The sequence below is a fragment of the Larimichthys crocea genome, chromosome XXII, assembly GCF_000972845.2.
Source record: "Larimichthys crocea isolate SSNF chromosome XXII, L_crocea_2.0, whole genome shotgun sequence".
Taxonomy (NCBI): Eukaryota; Metazoa; Chordata; class Actinopteri; family Sciaenidae; genus Larimichthys; species Larimichthys crocea.
In genome coordinates this window covers 16,179,579-16,203,022 of record NC_040032.1, presented here as the reverse complement: position 1 = coordinate 16,203,022, position 23,444 = coordinate 16,179,579, and the positions used below count along the sequence as shown (strand labels likewise).

Below are 23,444 nucleotides of genomic sequence, written 5' to 3'. Positions count from 1 at the left end.
TCAGCCCTGCTGTGATGACAGCTAGTTTATTCCTGTCACTGCCACAAAATGAGGCTAATTATGCAGTCTTTACATGACCAAGATCGTATTGTCCTCTACAATACCGTGGTAGCATTGCAATCATTCAGTCTCAGCCAAGTGAACTGCCCCAGTGTCATATAGTGGAGATAATATTTACTTGGAGGCATGTGAACAGAGACCCCTGCTGATTGTCTTGTAGGGAAACAGAAACACAATAGCACATTCACTGCAAAGAATTAAGGCTGAATAGGGGGAATTGCTAAAAAACAAAAAAAAACCCAGCACAAATGCATGGTGCCATTATGTTGCTGAAAACATGTTGAGCATACGGCACGGGGAGGAAAATAACATGTAAGGAGGCAAAGAAAGGAGAGTGGAAGGTGTTCTTGGCTGAGAAAGAAAAAAAAATAGAGCGCATGTTTTATAAAGGCAGAAATGTGCTCTGCGTGAGGCTGTAATTTCCCATATTTTACCATCTGTGATGGCTCAGCTTAGAGAGCGGACTCAGCCATCAGAGGTCCACAATGGGCAATTAAAGGATTTGAGGCAAGAGGTCATTGAGTGCCGGATAAGTGAACTTTGTTCTGTCTAAATGTGACTTAAAAGAGCAGAAACATCTTTTTTTTTTTCTTTTTTTTCTGTGGCATGTGAGTGAGACAGAAATTGTTTAAATGCATAATTATCACTTTTCTTCTGTTGCTAATTTTGGTTTGGTAAGATATGTGTATGGATTTTTTTAAGTGTATGTTTTTTTTTTAATTGTAGAAATTATGCATGTAATTAACTTTGCATAATTTTGTTGCGTTTGTGTGGCATGCCTGCTTATTCCACTGCAGCTTCAGAGACCTCAGTGGGAGAACTGGGACACAACAGACAGAATTTTAACCTTGGAATATCAACAATGTAGTTTAAAACAACAACAAAAAAATATGGCACTTTGTAACCACAATGGTTATGTTAGTGAAGACATATTATGAACCCACTACTGTAGGCAGCAGAATATGGAAAACAAAAGCTTAAATGAGACAATGATCTTTTCCTATCACAGCTGCCTGTGCACCAGACTGTGCTGCAGGTCTGCAGCCAGCAGAGGGCGCTCTGACTTGCTTAGATAACTAAAGCCATCCTGAGGTTCACTGGGTCACAGATATACTGTGACTACCAGCCTCTAAAAAGATGTATTATAAAAAATAAAAAAAGTATTATATTGACGTAGGATTTCACGTTATATGATGTGATGATCACTTCAACATGTTTGGTATCCAAACATAATATGTTCAGCATTATGTTTCCAATGCACTTAAAATGACATTTAATTTCCCAGAGGTATGTTGAGAGGTCAGAGGGTGAAAACTCAAAAAATCGATTTTTGGGGAAAGAAGAAGAACAATGTTGCTGCTGCTGCATGAAGGCACCTTTTACTGGCTCAATACAGCATTCTTCCTATACATACTGTATATAAATGTACCGCCTGAGTTGGTTGGTCCCTTTAGGTTTTAATAAGGACACAATGAAAGTGTGCCCCATCTTCATAGGAGGATAAAAATAGTATAAATCATTCACCAAGGTCAAATATGTTCACTTTCATCTGTAGACACTCTTTAAAATATTAAGTTTTGGTCTGGGGATTATGCAGTTATTTTGCATATCTGATAATGATGGACACATAAAACAATGGGTTTAATTGGTGCAGCCCATTTGGATTCACAGCCCCTGCTGCGGGATGCTGCCTTTGCCACTGAGATTGAAACAGCCTGAACTATGAGACCTGATATTCTCCTGTTGGATTTTTTTTTTTTTTTGAAACTGCAGCATTCACATTCCATGGTCTGCAGTCATTTTTTGGTGTTTTTCTAACATTTATCAGGCTGCTGTAGCCTGGATCTTTTTCACAAGGGGCTTGATGCAAAGCCTAGTGGAGCCTCGTGCTGTGAATGTATCCGTATGCGGTTAAATGGTGCCTGACTCGCAGGAATCTCCTCTTCTGCACAACAGAGAAAGAAAAAAAAAAAGAGAGCCTCTGACTGGGGTAGGAAAACCAAACCATCCCTGCGCGCAGAGACGCACGGCGCCTCATCCAACCAGCGCCTGTCCCACGAAACCGGGGTAAAACTGCACATTTAAACCATTAAAGTGAGCGCAACTAGACGCGTCTACTCTTTGGGATTCTCCCTCTCTGTTCAGCTTCTTTCTGAAGTGGAACTACAAAAAGCGTATCCGATCACCGATGAATCCCGCGAAGTTGTCAGCATTTGGAAGTGAGGAGTTCGACAGGAGTGGAGACAATCCAAGTGGTGCCGAGTGGATTACTTCTCCAGTGACCCAGTATAATGATGTCTCCGACTGATTTGAACTTTGATTCAGATTCACTCTCTGAGGAGCAGCTCTGAACATTATTATCTGTATTTATTGCGGAGTTCAGGAACTCTCCTCCACCCGGACCCTGCATCAAATCATCGGCTGCGCAGGAGAAGTTGTGATATAGATGAAATAGACAGCAAACAAAGCGCATTCTCACTGGATTTACACCGTTTCCAGCTGCTTTTGAATTATGTCTGCCTGTTTGACGGGAATTTACTGTCTACTGGTATTTCTACAGGTTTGTTCAGGTATGAGTTGCTCATTTTTCTTTTATTTGTTCTTGGTGGAAAGATTAAAAAAAATGTACTGCTTATGCACAGGAAGAGAAAAAAGTGTTTTATGGAGCCAGAGAGAGAGAAAGAGAGAGAGGGAGATGATGAATTTGCTAAGTTTGATCCGTCCTGGCACCCTGCGGTTATTTCGGTCACCTTTCCTCTGTGTAGCCAGCAGTGTCTGCATGTGGCCCCATGACCCATGCTGCTCGCTGCCTGGTTGCTGAAAGTGACCCATCTATCTATTTATTTATATGCTCTGCTAGAGTCTAATGAAACTGCCTTTTTTTTGCATGCTGCTCTTATCTTATGGAAATTAATTATTATTAATTATTGTCTATAAATGTCAAAATAACTTGAGATAGAGTCAGCTTTATGTGAGAGCACGTTGTTTTATAATATATATGTGTGTGTATTATATATATCTATATATATATATATATATATAATATATATATATATATATATTATATATCTATATTATATATATATACACACACACACACATACACATATACATATACATATACATAGGAGTCCTAAATGCACATGAGAAGTCAAAGTAGGACATAGTAGGTTATCATCCTCAGTGGATGCATATATTACACAGGGTAATGAGGGACAGAGAGATTTCACTTGGACAGTCCCTTTGCACCAGTCAGACCAGTGAGGCTTCATGCACTCACACTGTCATGCATGATAAATTAGATTGTGGGAGAGAAACTTAAAAAAAGAAATGTATTTCTTTCTGAGGGGAAGAGAGAGAGAGAGAAGGGAGACAGAGATTGTCATGCTCTCTGGCAGTTTGCTTTATATATTTTTTAATAACCTACCAACTCAAGAATACAACCCAGTATGAAACAAACATCATGCTGCAGACAGAGAGAGAGAGAGAAAAAAAAAAAGATTGTGTACTAGCCACACAGGTGTTGTGTTTCTGCCAGAGGGTCAAGGTTCATTTTGAGAAAATCAATCCAAGCACAACATTGATATAACACTGATATTGCAGGTGGTGGTAGAGAACAGTTTTTGTTGGAGAGCTGACAACAACGCTTACTTTCCACTAAGACTTTATTAGCCTCTTCTTTTAGGCTCGACTCGACCACAGCTGACATCAGTCATGCCGCAGACCTTGAAGGTGTGTCTACTGACAGAGCATCAGGGGGGACACAGCACCTCCTCCACCCACGAGGGCTGGAAAGGCAGTAGTAATATCAAGCCAAATGTAGCACCACCGACCACAGCCATGTATTTTAATGGTAGTTAGCTCCAGCCCAGATATTAGAACATTTACCTGTGCACCTGCTGTTGTGCACAAGCTGGTTTGACAGGCTGCACAGGAGGAGTTAAATCAAGCCAAACCAAACGTGCATTAGGCTGATACCAGGGACAACAACACACCTAATAGAGAATAATGACAAAATCTCTCCATCTGTGCCGCACTTTTGTTAGACACACCTTGCTACTTGTACACATTTTACCCCCTCTTGCCTTCAGACGTGCCTTAATCCCTCATGGCACTGATTCAACAAGGTGCTTGAAGCATTCCTCAGAGCTTTTTGGTCCATATTGACGCAACAGCATAGCGCAGTTGCTGCAGATTTGTTGGCTGCGTATCCATGATGCAAATCTCCCGTTCCACCACATCCCAAAGGTGCTCTATTGGATTGAGATCTGATGACTTGCAGAGGCCATTTGAGTACAGTGAGCTCATTTGTTTTTTTCAGATAATAAGCTATTGAATGGATTTTGGTTAGAGTAACCAACCTGAAGTGGACAGCAAACGAAAAAAATATATTTTTTTGTGAAAAACCGTACAAAATTTCAATCGCCGCTCAGAATTCCTAAGTGGCGCCAGTGTTGTTCACTGTGTAAGACAAAGACAGCTGTCAGTAACATAAGCAGTGGCCGCAGACTGAAAAAAACAACAATATGTTTTCAGCACTAAAGCCTTCGTAAGTGTCTGACAGTGAGTGATGGCTTTATATAGCGCTGGACTTCCTTTCTTTGACAGTATAGAGGCAGATTTTTTCCAGGGTTTTCCGCTCTCACGAGAGCTGAACTCACTTTGTCCACACATGGGTTTGACATTATCCTTGGGTGTGACAGCATTCTTTTAAATTCACATATTGTGATTAGTGTTATATATATAAAACATTTTCCAAACCAAAGATAATGCGCCAAATGTCCTTTCTAAACATCTCTGACCATTACAGAAGCGGCGCAGTGCTAACATGTGGAGCCTTTTACCCACTCTTCTTTTAAATTTAACTCAAAGGGAAGGAAACATATACTAAGGCCTGACTATCCACATCAAGAACACTAAAAAATGCGCGTGACACCAATTTTCCAGTTGTCTTTCCGCATTGACAAAGTTAGCCACGCAATCCAGGGAGTTTCAAGAACACTCACGGAGATTTGTCCTGAAGTCATCCTGTTGTGTAATCTTTAGGAAAAGATCTCTGATCCTTCAGCATGACGTGAATACGTTCATTTGCAAGCAACAAACTGCCAACACACTGTAAACCTCAATGAAATATTTGACTTGCTCTTAATTGTAGCTTTATTCACTTGAGGGGTCCTTACGTTATATGACATTAAGCTGGACGCGTTCATTCAATTGTCTTTACCGCTGAACAATGGGAGCTTTCTTCTTCTTTTTCTTTCTTTCTTGGCCAATGGAACAGCGCAGAGGACCAAACCTCTGACAAATTGTCACTCGTGGGCCCAGTACTGCAGTTTTTAGCCAAAATATGTCATTCAAGGATAAAGTGTACAGCAAATGTGGCACATGGCTATGGCCTTGTTTGAACCTGTGTTGACCACATCGTCATCCCATTATAGGTCGCAGGGATTTTCAGACATTATAGCTAGGATAGCTGCCAGGCTTACATGCCTATCCTTGAAAATAAGCCATGCTTAATGACTTGCAATCAGAATGATTACATGTTTTTTTTTTCCACCCTACTTTTGTTTAATATATGCCAACTCCTCCTCTTGTATGATACCTTGACTGTAGCCCAAAAACATGCAACAGTCCATCATTAAAACAATGGAGCGCTTAAAGCTGTGAAGTGACTTCATCGTACTCAGAACTAAAGGGAAACCTGGAACTCCCCTTCGTTGAGAGTTTAATCTCCGCATAATAAAACCGCCAGCGGTAATTGGATGATACATAATAATCTAAATGATGGCTATTAAAAGCATATGCTCATGTCGAGATTTCTTTGTCCCGTTCGTCCCACAGATCTAATTTATGCGTCCCTAGAGTGGAGCTGTGACTTGCCTCTCCATTCTACCTGCTTTGTTTGACGGGCTGTAAACACAGTCAGAAAAAAAGGAGTCACAGGAGAATAAAAGAATGACCTATCCTGTTACTCTTTGTTCTGATGGTTGTCTCACAGCTTTCAAAATAGAGCACAGGATTTGAAAGCACATACTTCGTAATAACTGTACTAGCCGAGCTATTAACTAGGTTAATTACTTTAGCAATAAGAGATGAGGATCCTCTGAGGCTTATTTTTACCTTTATAGACCCTCCTCATACATCTGTTATCAGTGGAGAAGTAAATACAGGAGGGACTGAAAGACGAGCAGAACACAGCTTAATTCCATCATTGTTGTGTGCAGTAACCCCATAGGGAACAGTTTGACTGAACGTCATGTGGCTGACCTGCTAGAGTTAGTTGGCACTGGTCAGAGTTCACGTGTACTTACTCATGCTGGTTTGGCAACTGACACTTATTGCCGCAAGAGGTTGACTGTCGTGACCTGAAAATGCTGCATGGCACTTGTTACAGAACGCTGGACTTTAAGTAATAATGGCTTGATTGGGGGAAGCTGTGTCGTCCCCTAAGCTAACAAGACTCCCTGTAGGCTTTGTGATGGTGACAGTGAAGAGTTCCACTGCTAATGAGGATTTTTTTTCTATGGATGATGGGGCTGATAGGACATCTTTGTACATGAATTCCTTTGTTTGTTGGATGCTGTTGTCAAATTCCTTCATTTTTTTCCCCCCTTAGAAAAATCCAACTAATAAGCTTGGCTGCTTTGGAAAAAAAAAAAACATCTTTATGAATGTTGTTTGAACATCTCAGATAGGAATAAGAAATGTGCTCAAGGTGCGGCTCCCCTCAGCTTCAATTATACAGAGTCTGCTGTGTTTTTAAAGAAAGGTGCACTGGATGGTTGCTAATTTAGCATGTGTTTATTCACTTTGGCGCGCCTTGCTTTTTCTGCATCGAATGCCTTCAAGTTTTTTAAGCACTTTATGTCTTCCCTGATATCCGTCATACCAGGTGCAGAGATTACGCCTGAGCTCCGCAAGCTGATTTTATGTTTATATTTGAAAAAGCGTTGAGTCAGACAAACACCTTTAAACCTTAAATTATGTGTTCATTGTCGCGCAGAGCATCCACAGAGTCAGCCCATGTGTAAAATGTGCAATACCCAAATGACGCAGGTGTTTTTGGGATCATTGTTACCTGACAAATGCTCATGAGAACTTTGTCCACCGGGAACTGCTCTGGCAAAATAACCCCCGCTGCACCTCTCTTGTCTCTCAAACCCCCGCAGACGCTTCTGCAATTGTTTGGTTCTGACTGAATGTGCATAAATGCATATGTAATGGCGTTGGCGTGAGCTCGTTTCTAATGTGTGTGTTTTCGAATTGTGTGCCCGAAAGCTGTGATTCATGATTGCTTCCCTTGTGTTTACTCACTGCTTTCCTATGGTGCTGTGAGGCCGAGAATGGTCGGAAACCCTAGGGGAAAAGAAACTACTGAGAGCTTTAACAAGTGCCTCTGGGCCTGGAGTTCACAGGTCATCACACCTTCACGCAGGCCCACGGATACTGACACACTCCTGTACACACACACACACACACACACAAATCGATTACTATCTGCCAGCCCCACAAAGGTAGCAGGTTCCTTGCCTGAAGGATCCTCCCACACCCCCCACATCCTTCTTTCTGCTCATCTCTGTAAAAACAAACCACAGCACAGTTTATTTGTTCAGTCAGCTATTTTAAGTGTTTACATCGATGAACTCTTATTAAAGCACAGCAACGTGTTTTAATAAGAGCAAGTCAACGGGCATGAGCAGCTGAAACAAATAACATAGAAATGAAGTGATAACAGTAACTCGATTGTACGGTGTAAGTATAAAAACGCGAAGCAGAGCACAACGGTGAAATATTAAACATGAAGTTTTAATCGAGACAATTTGTCCTAACCAAATTATCCTGCCGTTTAACTGTGTTATCAGGGCTGATAAATGTGGTTGCGTCTGCACGGATTGTACCATACGACTGTGAAAACAGAATTACGGTTGCAGACTAACACCACCACCACAATGAATAAGCCTAATGTGGACCTAATATGGCTTTGCGGAACGATTTGTGATCTTAAGTTGATTCATTTAGTCTCTTTAACATCTTGTGCTTGCCACCCCCCAAGACACCACTCTCAGTTCCCCTCAAAGAGAACCCTAAATAGTGAACCAATAGCCATGCTCATCTGGATAGACCAGGCTGAGGAATTCCTGTGGGTTTGTGGTTTTCCTCGGGCTGTTTGTTCTCCTTTGGCCTTAGTTTCCTGTTCTGAGGTCAGTGTCCAGCTATGGTGAAGTGGATGTGTGGTTGAAGCAATTTGGATAATTACTTCTGTGAATAAATCCGCACTTTATAGTCCTCGGATTTAAGTAAGTGCGAGGACATCCCCGCACCTGAAGTGTGTTTATTGATCCGCTTTGATCATTAAGATGGGCTGCAACTTTCAGATGTTTTTTCTTTTTCTGCGACTCTGAAACAAAATGTTGTACCCAGGAGACCCTGCAAGTTGTCCAACTGTGCTAGCAATCATTGAAGTGGTGCAGTGGTTATTCTCGGGGTGATGGTGTGCGGTATTCCATAACGATTTAGGTTTGGGACCAACTGGGAGAATGAATATTTTTTTAAAAGACAGCTTTAAAAGGTCATAGTAATGGCATGACCTCGGAGATGCTTCTGAAGATTACCTCTCTGTGAGTCATCTCATCTCCAGTCAGGCGTCTAATAATCAATAGAATCCATATGCTCCCACTGACTTGTCTCATAGAATCGATAAACCGAGTCGGTAGGAGCTACTGATGCGTTCAGTTCAATTGGCCATTAAAATAATGAATCGGGAATTGATCTTTGAAGCATTCGACTGGTTTGATTTTATGATTTCATAACATTTGTTTGCACTTCTGATATTAAAATATATCCTGTCAGCCTCGATTAGAACACATAACCCTGACCAAAGCAAATCCTTCAGAGATGATGGAGAGAGGCGGGTGGCTTAGCGGGCCAGTATGAGCATGATGCCCCCAGGACTCACCTTGTTATTACAGGGAGAGGACCTACCTAATGTTACCTTCATTAAGCAGAGGTTGACGATGGAATGAAGTCCCTCAAAGCATCTCAAGCATTTTGACACGCAGCCTCATTAGCCAGTGAGAGGGCCAGTGGGAGATATTTGTGTTATGTCTCTTGGAAGATGATGTTACAGGGGATATGACTTAAGATTAAAAAAAAAAAGGGGAGATACTGGCCAAAACAAATACCTGTAGACCGTGTATTTCAGTTCAGCATATTCTTAGTATCTAAAGATGATTTCTCGCATTCAGCATGATTAACCGAAGAGAAATTCCAATCCTGTTAAAGAGATGTGTGTTTGATACAGGGATTAACAGCGTCTAACGTAATATGTTGTAAGAGCTAAACATACAACAAATTGCCCCTCTAGGATAATAAAGATTCCTTGAACCATGAGCCTTGTACAAGAATGTATGACACGCTATTATCTATGGGAATATTTATGGAGAACATTGCATTATCCTGAGCTTTTCTGATTGGATTTAAACGATATTTCCTTGTTCATTTTGGTGTTTCGCTCACAAGTTCACAAGATTTTTTGTTTCGCTCACAAGTTCACAAGATTTTTTTTCTTTTTTCTCAAGAATCTTCAAATTTTCCATCTGCAAATTCAGCTCGTGTTTGTGTAAATGACACTGAAGCTTGTTCTTTATTTAAAAAAAAGGGGGAAAACAAAAGTACCTTGGATCTAGGCGGTAGTTACATTCCATCTCTGCCATTGTCATGCTGGGTAACTTTCTTTGGAAGTCCATATAACTAGGGGTTGCACAAGTGGCGTGATGGCCAATGTCATCTTATCAAGTTTGAAAAAGAAAAATGCCTCAGGTTAATGAGAAGGCAGGAAGGAAAGAAAGTGTGAACAGGGAGATTGTCAAGGTGTTTGGAAGCACTGTGATATCTGCAGTCTTTGGTGGCTGTGCTATGAAATACAGTAATTAACTCGTGTTTCAGAATCTGTATGCATGAACGCGGAGATAAAAGGAAACTTCAGACAGTCATTAATCTCGCAGACGTTTTTCTCCACAGCCTGTGATTTTCCAGCACAATAAGAACGAAGGGCACAGACTTACACTTTATACTTCCAATCAGCCAAAGTACCTGCACTATTTTGTTCACCTCAAACAACTGTTTTATTGTGACATGCAAGATTGGTATCAAGTGTGGAACGTAGCCAGAATTTTAAGGCGACTTTATTCCAAACAGTGTTGGCTTGGCAATGAGTGTTATGACAAATTGTTACCTTCAGCTTTTTCTTTTTTTTTCTCCCTTTCCACAAATCATTACAATTACATTTAACAGTCAAGCAAAACTCTCCTCATCCAGCAGATTTTCAGATTGTAAGCCTTAAGTTTTGCACTTTAAAAGCAATTTATTTGAACACACAAGGTAACGGTCCACCTCAGGAACACCACTTAAAGCATTTTTTATTCTATTTTTTTGTCACAATGATCACAAAAGCATAAAGCGACTTTTTTTTTGGACTCATGCCCTCAAAGCTGGGATTTAACAGCATGCCTTGCGTCAACAACCAACCCCGGAGCCCCTGCGCCAACATGCTGCGTGTTCGACAGCAGCGCCGCGAACGGAGCCAAATAAAAAGCTGTTCATACAGATAAATTCTCAAATTGCTACCAGATGAGCAGTTTTAATCACCTTCTAAAAAAAATCTGTTGGAAAAGTTAATGGAAGGGTAAGCTTTTAGGCATTCATAGGAAGAAAAAAAGAATTGAAGTCTGAAAGCATGAAAGAAGCGAAAAGCAATTTGTCAGGAACACAGTTAAAATGATATTTGCCCGGTGGAAGTGATTGACACAGACAGGTTTCCTGTGAAAAAAAAAAAGAGGTCAGGATATTATGGAGTCCCACAAGCCGGGTCTCATCCACGCTGAACTCTGACTTCTCGGCTGCTCCCACTGTGGTGTTTTATTGCCACTTGTATTGCTGCTCCCTGCAGGTACTGCTAACAGACTAGTGTCTGAAACCATATCACAGTTTTCCTCTTTACAGTTTGCATTTCTAAATGAAACTCTTGGCTTTATGCATTCATATTCCCATCATCAATTTAAGACTTTAAGACTCTTTGCAATGGGCAAAGCCAGTGGCACCCTCCTATTTGTTTTGTGGCCATTACGTGCTGCAACTCAGCTAGCAGATTGCGTCAGAATTTCTTGACAAAAAGCTTTATGGTTATGCTTTGTATGCAGCCATAAAGGTCAGTGATATGGCCATTTTTCAATGCAACAAGAGCTCATATTTAAAATGAGAACTACCAAGGTAACAATGTGGCAGCAGCAGCAGCAGCAGCAGCAGCAGCAGCAGCAGCAGCAGCAGCTGTGTTTTGATAAGATTTGCATTTGGTTCTTTGGCTCGTCTGCCGCCAATGTGTCACACACCCGATGCTGTTTTTGAGCCCTTCAGACTGCTGCCTCAAGATTCGAAAGCATTTTGAGTATTAAAGCACATTTGCGTATTCTGTCATGTGAGTGTATTCATGGTGGAAAAAGGTCAAGTAGCATGCCACACTTTCATAAATTTATTTGTGATCAGTACATTTTATCATTTATTCAGTCGGTGAGTCTCATGGGCATGATTGCAAGGGGCACTGCAAGCAGAATAAGTCATTAAAACCATCTCTTTTGTGAACACAGAGATATTTCCACATGCATTTGTAAAATATTCTTTATCCTGCATACAGTCTTTGTGCACAGATGTTACCAAGAAGCACAGACAAAGTGAAACAGGGCAGACGGCTCAGATGGCTGGATACCAGTATCACAAGAGGGTGTCATGTGTTTTGCAATCTGCACTTTGAATCAGAAAGAGGAACTCGATGTTACGATATAAACCCGGGATGCATTTTAAAGGAATGGTTTGACATTTTGTTTCAAGTTGGATTTGCTACTATTTTTTCTTTTACCATAGCTTAGTTAAGTTAATTGTCTCCTGGCTCCAGCTTCAAACTTTACATTAAGCGCTATCAATCCTTCCTGTTTAACCTTTGGCAAGACAGTGAGCATATTTTATTGCTTGCAATTAGATGTAAATCTGGCAAACTAGAAAGGTATTAATTCCATAGGGCTGGTATTTGCCTACTCTAACAGCATGGGGCTTATTGCAGAGCTAAATGAGAGCCATCTTCTACTACACAGGTTATTAACAAAAGTTGAGTGAATCTACACAGCACTGACCCGTAATCTCCTGTGGTTGACTTTACTCTGTTGTTTAATGGACTATTAAGCTAATGCTATGATTGCTTTTAGTGTCATTGCAGTCCAAAAAACATCCATTGCTGTGGCCACTCGTTCTGCCTCTTCATTAAAGAGACAGTAATTGAGATTCAGGGCCTAATCTGAGCTTTTTTTTTTTTCCTGCGTTTGATTTCATGTGTCTGTTAATATTGAGATACTGCCGTACATGTATGTGTCTGCGTCTGCCTGCGAGACTTTAGTAAACGGAATAAGTCCAGCGAGAGAGAGCCTCGGTTTTGTAGATGGGGTTTGGTGGCTTAGGGCAAAGTCTGTCTCCCTTCACAGTATGACAGTCCGTTCACATCTGGGCTGCCACTACCAGGGGCGCAATTAGCTCCGAAAATAAATGTAGGTCGTGCAGACATGCACTTGTGACATGCAATGACACAGCATGAAGCTAATGTATTATTAATGTATTAATTCAGTGTAGTGTTAGTGCAGCAAAGACATTTTACAACTTACGAGCCTCAAAGGAGATGAAGGAGACATGATAAACTACACATGGTCAAACATGCATTATGCAGTACGATCATACTAATTATACTAAATACTATTTAACCGATGAGAAGACGAGACAGCTGTAGTAATAACAAACTAACTCTTTGCCACTTCAGTGTCTGCTTGTATTCATGGGAAGTTTGACTTTCAAGCTCTGCCTGAGTGATAATCAATGGTCTATACAGCCACTTTACTTTCCACTGAACATTTAATGGAGTGGGGATAAGCCTCTCAGATGGGCCGCTGGCCTTTCCAGGCAGTTGTGCTCCAAAGGTGGTTCTCATCACAAGTATAGGAAGTAAGCTGCTCGGAATCATACACCTGAGCTTCATATCTCGAAGCAATATATAGTACAGTCAGTATATAAAAAGCTAAACCTGCAGAGTATATCGACGATATTTGTCAGTCGGGATTACCAGTAAACTGTATTATTATAATATACAGATGGGAATATGCCACATAGACTTGACCATAGATTCAGTTTAATGTGACGTGTGAGCAAATCAAAACATTTCAATGATCCGAGGCAATAAAATATGATTAAATTCTTCCAAATTGCAGGAATATTAGGTGCAAAATGTAATATCTTTGGCCTTCGGTGTTTGTTTTTGGATCGTAACACACAAGAGACCACGGCTTGTGTGTCATTGACAGTCTGATGGATTTGTTCTCTGGACGAAGTGTCCTGGTGACCTAGTTGGCTCAGATGTTTATCGTGTACCAGCAATGTTCTGGTTCGAGACTGCCCTGGGGACTATCGCTTGTTACCTTCCCAGTGAGCATTTAACAGATGGCAGCCCACAATATTGCGTTATTGCACTGTAAAAAATAAAATAAAATCAAAAGCAAAATGATTTAGACCTTCCTGAAATAAATACGGAAATAAATATGTGCACACATTTCTCAATGAAGGAGCTTGATAAAGTCATTTAATGTAGATGATCAATCAATTATTAAATCGGCAGAACTATTTTGATAATGTCGTCATTACGTGTTTTCTTGGAGGTACAGGTTTGTGAGCGTTTGCTGCTTTCCCCTGTTTCATGTAACTGTAAAGGAAAACTTATTCGAAGACATAAAGTTTGGGAAATTGTATTTTTTTTTTGTAAGGACTAAGTGATTCATTGTGAAAATAATCGACATACTAATTGGTTCACAAATCTCTCTTTGCATCTTGCAATATGAATTCTTCAGCCGCTCGTGTGTGTTTGCTTATTCCTCATGCATTTCCACTCAGTTGGTATCTTGCCCTGAACATCTGGGGTGCTGCAGTAGAGAGACGTTATCATGTCCATGACCTTGACTCTCCTCTCTGGGGATTGCCTCATTGTGCATTGTGTTGTTAGGATTGCAGAAGAAATAAACTCAGATATGCCGTATTTTAATTAAAGTATTTATTCACAACTTCCATGTAATTAAAATGACCCGTACAAAAAAAAAAAAAGATAAAGTGTGTCATCACACTGTAAGAGAGAGTGTGGCTGCAGACACCTTGTCTTGGCCACACACAGGCATACGAACACAACTCACATTCCTCCCCCCACATACTTGGGTGAATGACAGTGTTCGACTGTTCCACTTAATTGTAGTTTATACAGCCTGAGAAAGAATGTCTGGCATTTATTGGTTGCCTGTGTTTTACTTTACAAATGAATGAGTGTGTGTGTGTATGTTTGGGATATGTGTCTCCATGGGATGAGCAACACAAATGGTTTATTTTCCAATGAGTCAGTCCGATGTTTTGGGCAACACGTTTGTTTCCCTTTTAATGCTGAAAGTTATGAGATCATTGATATCACTCTCATGTCTTTATGATAAATATCGAGCTAAAGCCTGGAGATGGTTATACGTAACTAAGCTTAGCATACAGACAGGAAACCATAACCCCAGCATGGCTCCGTCTGTCTCTTTTAAAAAAATAAACCCTCCTCCCGGCACCTCAAAAGCTTACTAATTAACATATATTAATGTCATATGTGACATCATATCTACATCTATATCTATCTACTACAGTAGTCTAGAACAGACAAACTAAGCATTTTCTACATGCTCTAGAAGGGGCCTTCATGCTAGAAAGGAGAAGTTGAGGCGAGGGGGTCGCAGTGAGGAACTACACTGTGAGATGTCACAAAGTCCTAAACAGTGATCCTTTAACAGACAGGGATGAGAGTGCTATCAATCTTCTCATCTCAAAAAGCAGTATATATATATATATATATATATATATATACTGTGAAACTGTCAAACTATTTCCTTAACGCAGAAATATAAAAGATGGGGCGGTCGGTAGCATAGTGGGTTGTGCGGCCGCCCCGTGTGTAGAGGCTACAGTCCTCGCTGCAGCTGGCCCCGGTTCGAATCCCGCATCGGACGGCCCTCTACTGCGTGTCACTCCCCCTCTCTCTGCCCCCTGCTTCCTGTCTATCTTCAGCTGTACTATCATTAAAGGCCAAAAAAATAATCTTAAAAAAAAAAAAAAAGAAATATAAAAGATAATCGAAGGGAGGCAGGAAACGGTGTTAGCACAATCATCAGAGTAACAGTAATGACTGTAAGGCTGTAATGACTGCGCTGCACATCTGCATGAATATGATTTCATGTAACCAGCCACACAGCTGCAAACGAGCCAATCATTTCGAAGCATATTACAAACAGCTGACGCCAATCACCTCAGTAACGCTACGCTTAATTTATTAAACTTAACAAATATGAGCTTTATGTGCTTATGATTTTGGAGTTTATTATACTTCAATGTGGATACAATTAGCTGATAGTGAGCGCGTGGATGATTTTAAGTGGAAGTTTGAGCATATTTCTGTGCATTAGTGTAGCATGTAACTTTTTATTACAGAGTCTGCACAGGTCCCCGGTCTCTCTTATAGACCCTTTAATGTAGCGCTGGATCTACATTAGTCAGAACGTGGCCTTAGAGGAGAGGATTTGTTGGATGTTTTGCTGACATTTCCATATAATCAGATGTGCGTAAAATACCGTGCACGGCAAACACTTGCATAATATCACCTACTTGTCACGCTAATACTTCTTCTGCTGCGAGTTAAGTGCCGCAGAGTCGGAAGGCTGTCTCGTCTGGGTCTGTGAGGTGTATTTTCGGATTGGAAATGCTGACGGCATGCACTCTACTCATTCAGACGCAGGATTTATTTCGCAATGAAGTAATGCTTAATCCACTGTTTTGTGTAATTGAGACTTGCACTTGCATGTCAGACCAAAATTGGAGAATTGCCAGCATACATCTGACATCCATCTTCTCGGATGGTTTAATTCAAAATGACATTTTTCTGTTTCTGACTAGTAACTTAACATGAAACAGCTTCAGGAGTTTACTCAGTTCAGTTGATGTTTTTTTTTTCTCCAGTACTCTTTGGTGCTATTGTGGTCATTTCTGTGTGTAACCTGTCATGTCTGTCTCTCAGATGCTGTAAATCTTTCTATTGTCTGATCTGGCCTCAGACAGTTGTTTGTTCAAACATGTGGTGTCATTTCACTTACAAGAGTACTGCTGTGAATCCAGAGGCTTCTGGAAATCTCTGTCTCACCATTAAAACGTGTGTCCTTTGATCCACCATCTAGACTAAATGACTTTTACAGACTCAAACAATGGGATTTACTTAACAAGACATGGTGGTTCCACTTACTGCGCACTCGTAAGCCTCCAAGAAAAATCTTCCTGCCACTGTTAGCGGAACCTGACTGCTACTCTTCCAGAGTGGCATTGGCAGTCGAGCACAGGTAATCCCCACAGCGCTGCAGGTGGAGATTTACCATTTCCACCACTGTGGCTCTGGTAGGCTTGGTGTCAGAGTCACTGAGCAAGTTGATTGTGTCACACAGCTGTCAGCAGCAGCATCAAAGAGTGGCAACCCATAGCATTTTACAGAAATGTCACTGCTTTTTAAAAAAATACTATCCTATTTTGGAAGAGACAAGTTTGCATCCAAGTTGTAACCTAAATCTCCAAGCGATGCACCAGAAACATGTGCATCAATGTGTGTGTCCACGAGTCTGTCAGCCTCAAGTGTTACGCCGTTGGAACGGGTCATTTTTCAAAGTGAGCTGACAGCTAGTGTGACCTCAGTGCAGCGAGTTAATTTGATTGTGATATTTGATATTTTCTTTGTATATTTCTTTGGTTCGGCTCCAAACAGTCAGAGTAGTAGTCTCCCTTTAAGAACTCTAAATACATATAGCATTGTACTGTTAATGACACCGGAGTAGGCTGATCCGAGACCACCAACGTTGCTGCAAGTTACACTCATATTTGTCATACGGCGTTATTATAAACTCAGTGCTTATGATTTGTTGTTTTAAAGTCTCTACCTTCCTCCTTTATCACCCCCACTCTTTTCCTCCAATAATTTATCCCCTCATGCCTCCTTTTTTCTAACTTATACATTCGCCAAACCTACTTGAATACAAAATACCTTGTTATTCCAACACGCTATTTTTCTCTGCTCGTTTCCCTGCACTTTTTAAGCAGATTCTCTAGAGAGACCCACAATTGTGGAGAGAACAGACTCTCTACCCACCTGCTTTCTCACTGACTGAGACGAAACTACGCAGACATGCTCCTTTCTCTTTCGCGTTCGGTGCTCTTGCTTCCCCTTCTCACCTTAGATCTTCACAAGACAACAGAACTGCCTCAGGGATGACTGACAGAAAAGAAAAACAAACATATTTGTAGGGGCACAGGTGCTACAAATGACCTTTGCTGCGTATGTATGTATTCCATTGTGCATCTGTGTGGATGTTTTTTGCATACTGATTGTATGCTGGCTGCTGGCCCTTTGCAGATAAAGCCTGGTCTTCTGGGGGCCCACTTGTAGCAGGCTGATATTGCCTTTTTTTTGTGTAATGCCAGGGAGCTTAGGGAGCTGTGTGGACCCTTAGGCATCAGCCCAACACAATTAAGAAAGGTAGGCAGCATGTGGGCACCTTGTTTGTATTGTTCTGTTACAGGTTTAAATGTCTAGACGGTGTGTAAAATTGCACCTAAATGAAATATTTACGATGTTTGCACACAGCTACATGGGTGGTTCTGCCTCTTTTTTTATGGTCCGGGTTGCAATTTGTTTTGTTTGTTTGTGGTTTAAGATTATTTTCTGCATGATTCATGATTCTTTCAGCATCAGATGTGAAAGGCAACCTTTCCTGGCTTCCCATGTTGTGCTGTTTGAAGAATCAGTTCACCCAGTTTACTGAAAATATTGGCCGGTCAGTCAGATATCGATGGTGCCCAGAGGATGGATCCTAATATTGATCCCCTGACTTTTCATCTAGTGAATCATCACATCCACTAACAACATTCCCACCAGCCTCAGCTGCACTTTGTGTTTTGCGCTAAGACGGTGACAACGGTGAAAGCAGAGCGGCTAAACATCAGCACGTTAACATTGTCATTGTAAGCATATGCTGACTTTAGCATTATGCTCAAAAGAAGGCTGTAGCCTCACAAAGCTGTTGGCCTTCCCGTAGACTTGTTTCAATTAATTTTATTCACCTCCAATGTGTTTTGGTTTGGAGGCAGAAATCTCAAGGACATTTTGAAACCTTGCCAAATAAATCCACAACCACCTGCACGGTTAAGTACACTAGGGGTAAGTGAGAAATGTGTGTTCTTCGTCAGGGTGTGTATTTCCCAAATAGTTGTCTGATGGTCAGACCTTTACGTAATGTCCTGATGGTGCTCTTAAAAAAAACAATGTCGGGGTGTGGGACTAAGGAGGTTTTGTAGGTGGGCCTGTCTTTTATACCATTCAACCTTTTGTTGTTTGTTGCAGTCATCAGCACGTAGACTTTGAGCTATGTCGACTACTTGATGGAATTAAAGGAAATGGAGACAAAGGTAAATGTAAGAAAGAAAAAAAAAACAGTAAAAGTAATAATCAGGCAGTGGGAGGGCTTATCTCAGCAGTCCACATCCGGAGTATGGAGCTTTATGGATGCAAAACGTGCAAATGTCAGCACGTCTTTCCGTTCTTAGCGATAAGCTTTACACACTTATCAGTCGCCTATTCTTCATGACCTTTTGTGTCTACCTCTTCAAATAATCGTACATTTTTGTCTTTACAGTCTTTAAGAAAAGGCAGCAAAAAGTAGATTTTGCGCAAACGCACACATACACACAAAATATCCACACCACACACTACTACTACTACTACCCACTGGATCAAATTCACACCCGTTTCACAATGTGTGAGGTGTTATCTATCTGGGTAAACACTTGTCTGTGTGGGATTTATTGGTTGCAGCGGGAGTGTAGGAGCTCATCACTCTCTGGCACGGTGGTGATTATCTGCTTTACAGGGCCATTGGCACATTAAAGCGTGACCTGCTGAAGGCTGTGTAAAGCTAGTGTTTGTAGCAGCATGAAAGAACAGAAAAAGTGTTCCCACAGCAATAAAACAGGTAAACATCGGTTGCATGACTGACATTAATGCCGCATTTCCCTCATCCTGCCTGTTTCTATTCAGTCTGTCTCCGTACTGCAGTTTTTTTTTTTTAGGACTATTGCTTGTACGTTTTTTGGTCGAGGATTAAAGGTGATTTTAAATCTAATCCAGACTCTTCAGATAAATAAACTCCTGCAGCTGTTTTTTGGAGAATCCACACCAGATTCTCCGACATGTACACAATAGAGAAGGACAGGGAAAGGGAGAGAAAATGAGGGTGGACACGGTTGGAGGTTGGCTGAATTGACTCTGCTGGGAAAGAGAGATGGAGGGAATGTAGAGGCATTGGAGTTGTGTACCTGGATCTCATTAAGGAGGATTGCTTTGTCCTCTACCACACAGGGATTCATTGTTAGACAGTTTCTTTGAAAAGACCAGCGTGATTGACATCTCAACAGTGTATCAGGGATTAGAGGTGATTTTGTGGTTGTTAGTGTGTGTGTGTGTGTGTGTGTTTGAAGGTATTTCTATGGTTGGTTTAACGATTTCTGAAGCTGTGGTAAAAATTGGCTCGAAATGGTGAAGGGGGAGCAAAATAAGTATATACTCCAGGAGTGAGGAGGAGAGAGGGTGATGGGCTCGTGCTGAGAAGGGGCATCGTTTCTGTTTTTGCTCCGAATATCAGGAGAGGTATCTATGGACAAAACAACACTGACACTGCTACATGTGGACGTTTAATTAGATTTTCCACCACATCTATTTCCATTGTTGCTCATGAGGCGCACTGTGAAAACAATCATAATACATTAGGTGTGCCTCTCCTGTATTGTTAGCCTTAATAGCAGGAGTTTCAGCCACATTTAAAACTACCAAATATTTAAATCGGTGAATGAACGCAGACAGCGTCTATAGTATTATGTCGGTGGAGCCACAGATAACACTGTAATCCCATTTTAATTCAGCCTCAAAGCTTCTCTCAAAGCTGTATATAAATATTTCTTCTCTCTGTGTTTTAAGGCTAGACATGTTCGGAGAGATATTACTTTCTGAGGATTTCATATGTCAGCATTGTTTTTCTTCATTTGCAATGCCTCATGGGCTTCCAACGACTGAAACAAAAGCCAAACACTCTATGAGCGACATGTGATTGCGTGGTAATTATATTGTCAAACTGGATTATTGTTAATACAAGGCACTTGCACCGCAATAATAATGTGCCGTGTCTAATTCCTTTAGAGCTGCTGCTGTTTTGATTAGTACTACTCTTTGGAAGGATTATTTGATGGATTTTATTCTTTGTTTTGTGTTTTTGTATTTACAGGAAGAACTCATGTACCTAAGAAAAGAAACCTGAAATTAATTATCTTCTTTGTTTTGCCGCCTTCATCTCCAGGGTCTCGTCTTCGCCAGGAAGACTTCCCTCCCCGCATTGTGGAGCATCCCTCTGACCTCATTGTGTCCAAAGGGGAACCAGCTACTCTCAACTGTAAGGCAGAGGGCCGTCCAAGCCCAACGGTGGAATGGTACAAAGATGGGGAGCGAGTTGAGACGGACCGCGACAACCCCCGCTCCCATCGCATGCTGCTGCCCAGCGGGTCCCTGTTCTTCCTACGCATCGTCCATGGACGACGGAGCAAGCCCGACGATGGCAGCTACGTGTGCGTGGCCCGAAACTACCTGGGCCAGGCGATCAGTCACAATGCATCCCTGGAAGTAGCCAGTAAGTTTCTGTTAGTACATGTTATAGTGCTGAGAGCTCTAATGATTATTTTAGAAATTATGCAGGAAAAATACGCACATACTAGTGCGATCATCAGAAAATACACTACATTGGTAAAGAGGTCTACCATTAAACCAAGAATAACAGAGACGCTATAATAGGCAGCTACTCAGATACTATTTGCCTAAGCTCTTTTAAACATTTTAATTGATTTCCCAATCCTTGAATGTGCACGATGATGGCATGGATTTTAATATCTGTCTTCAAAGTAAGTAAACAGCTTTTTTGAACATCAAAACCTGAAAAACAACCTTTAAATAATCTCAGTCTTGAGGCAAGACTAACTCATTTCTTTGTTTTTCCGTAGGCGGAAATACTTCTGACTAAAATGTCTCACATTCTCAGTTATATTGACTTTGCACTTTGTGCCTTCGCACTTTAAACTCAACCAACTGCAACCTGATCTAATTATACACAGTATGTACATTTTAAAGCCTGTTTTATTTTATTACTTACGTTCCCAAAAATGGGTCATTTTTATGGTTGCGGGACAGGTGGAAGTTCACTGCGTGACCCACCTGTCAGACACGCAGCAGCTGTGCGTCTGCTTTAGTCCCTCAGGTCTAAACAAGTGCTGAGTGTGTTCCTAACAGGTGACGACGTCAACATGCTGAATCGTAGCCTACGGTTGCAAGTGCCAAGTGTGTGATGTTGGTAATAAAACTTTCACTCCAGTGTCTGTCAGGTTCCATGCAGCAATGAAAAATATGTGTTTAGATGTACATTAGTTACAAGCTTGAGGAGAAGCAGACAGAGGGCAGAGGGCAAAAGGTCGAGACTTATGACCAGCAGACTAGAGTGAGCTCAGACCATCTGTGAATCCAAAAAACACTGTGTGGATAACACTTCCTTCTTCCAGTGTTTTCTTTATGCTCTGGAAGAAGGAAGCGTTGGTGACAAGGGTTAATAACCAGAGCCTTCACCCTCACAGACTGCATAGCTCCCCATCCTTCACTGTCGATCCACAGCTCTGCTCGGCTGTGTCAGCGTGTAGTCTCCTGGGCAGATATTTCGCGATGGTTTTAGAATAATAATAATAATACCCCTCTAGTATCCGTTTCACCTTTTGAATTATAATGAAAGAGGTGGTCAAACGCTATCACGGTAATGCTGGATCAGCACTCTCAGCCTGAGAAGCTCAGCCCTCTAGGGGGAGAGTTTATTACTCGGAGTTCACTAAATTTGCTGTCAGGTTTTTTAAGGTCGAGGGAGAAACACAGAGAGGACTTGTTGAAGCTGCCCGGATGAGTTATGTCTCCCTGCTTCATCCTTCAGAGGTCGGCGCAGATTCATGGGTCACCCTGGGGCTGCATAGGAAAACAGTACCCCACCTTTGGCAAATGCTGCTGACTTAGGGAGTTTATAAGAGGACTGAGAATCTGGGGAGTGTTAAAAGGAGGATAGACCTCGCTCTGTCAATACACCAACATGTCAGGTCATTTATCTTGTCTTGTTAATTTTGTGTTTTTAATTGCACAGAAGTTGGATTGACTTAAGGGAAGTATACTCATAAGCGTAACTGGATGTCTTTTGTGTGATATACAGTAAAGTACTGATGTTGAGTTGACAAACAGACTGTGTAGAAAGTCCATCATGTTACTATAATGTCCACCCCTCCCCCATCAATTGCCAAGAATGGGTGTTCATTATGGTGGCTCACACATCAACCTGCAAATTCATATTTATAAAAAAAACGCATGAACGATGTGAAAATGTATTGTTGTCGAGCTAAAAAGCAATGCTCGACCTATTAAAGACACAAGGTTTTCCCAGAATTTCCTAAATACAGCACACCTGGAACACATGTGCATGATGTGACACTAAACTATGACATGGATTATGTGTTGATTTAAAAAATAATCCATTTTAATGTCAGCATAGGATACCATACCTCTATTTCACTAAAGATATGATGACATTAATCTATTCAATATTCTGTACTATGCAACTATCCCTAAAAATAAAGATTAAATAGTCGTAGTTAATTTACATGATTAGCTGTGTTGAATATCACGTCACTTTGTATAAGATGATGAGTTCATGGAGTCAGCTCCTCAAGCAGGGAAGACACCGCAGCGCATTGACAGGAATCCCTCAGAGAATTTGTTCATTTTTATCTCCTATGCACAAAGTAAACGTGAACGCTGCAGTGGAAAATTAATTACTTAAAAAAAAAAAAAAGCCTCAAACTCAATTGCGCATGAATTTACCGTGCTATAACTTCTTCCAACGGCACTTTGGTTGAAGTGAAGAAGTATGGCAAACATGATGAAAAGTCTGGAGACGGCTGACAAAAGACAGGCTGACAGATGTAAAGTGATGGGAGCAGGAAAGGAGCGACGGAGACAGACTGCAACAGAAGAGAGGGAGGGAGGGAGAGAGAGAGAGATGGAGAGAGGGGAAGATGTGTCTCTCCTTCAAGGCACAGAAGTGAAACTTGTTTGCAGAAAATTG

At 41.2% G+C, this 23,444-nt stretch overlaps 1 protein-coding gene across 6 annotated transcripts in view; it reads left to right on the top strand.

Moving 5' to 3' along the window:
- LOC104920036 (roundabout homolog 1) overlaps nucleotides 1-23,444 on the top strand; it is an 82,135-nt gene that overhangs the window by 8,496 nt on the left and 50,195 nt on the right. For 5 of the 6 annotated variants that reach the window (XM_027273894.1, XM_027273892.1, XM_027273891.1 and 2 more), the window contains exon 4: nucleotides 20,604-20,930. In XM_027273894.1, the coding sequence (XP_027129695.1) occupies nucleotides 20,604-20,930 (327 nt within the window). Of the gene's footprint in view, nucleotides 1-1,866; nucleotides 2,631-20,603; nucleotides 20,931-23,444 lie in introns of those variants that run through there. The other variant, XM_027273893.1, reaches the window with a different exon arrangement.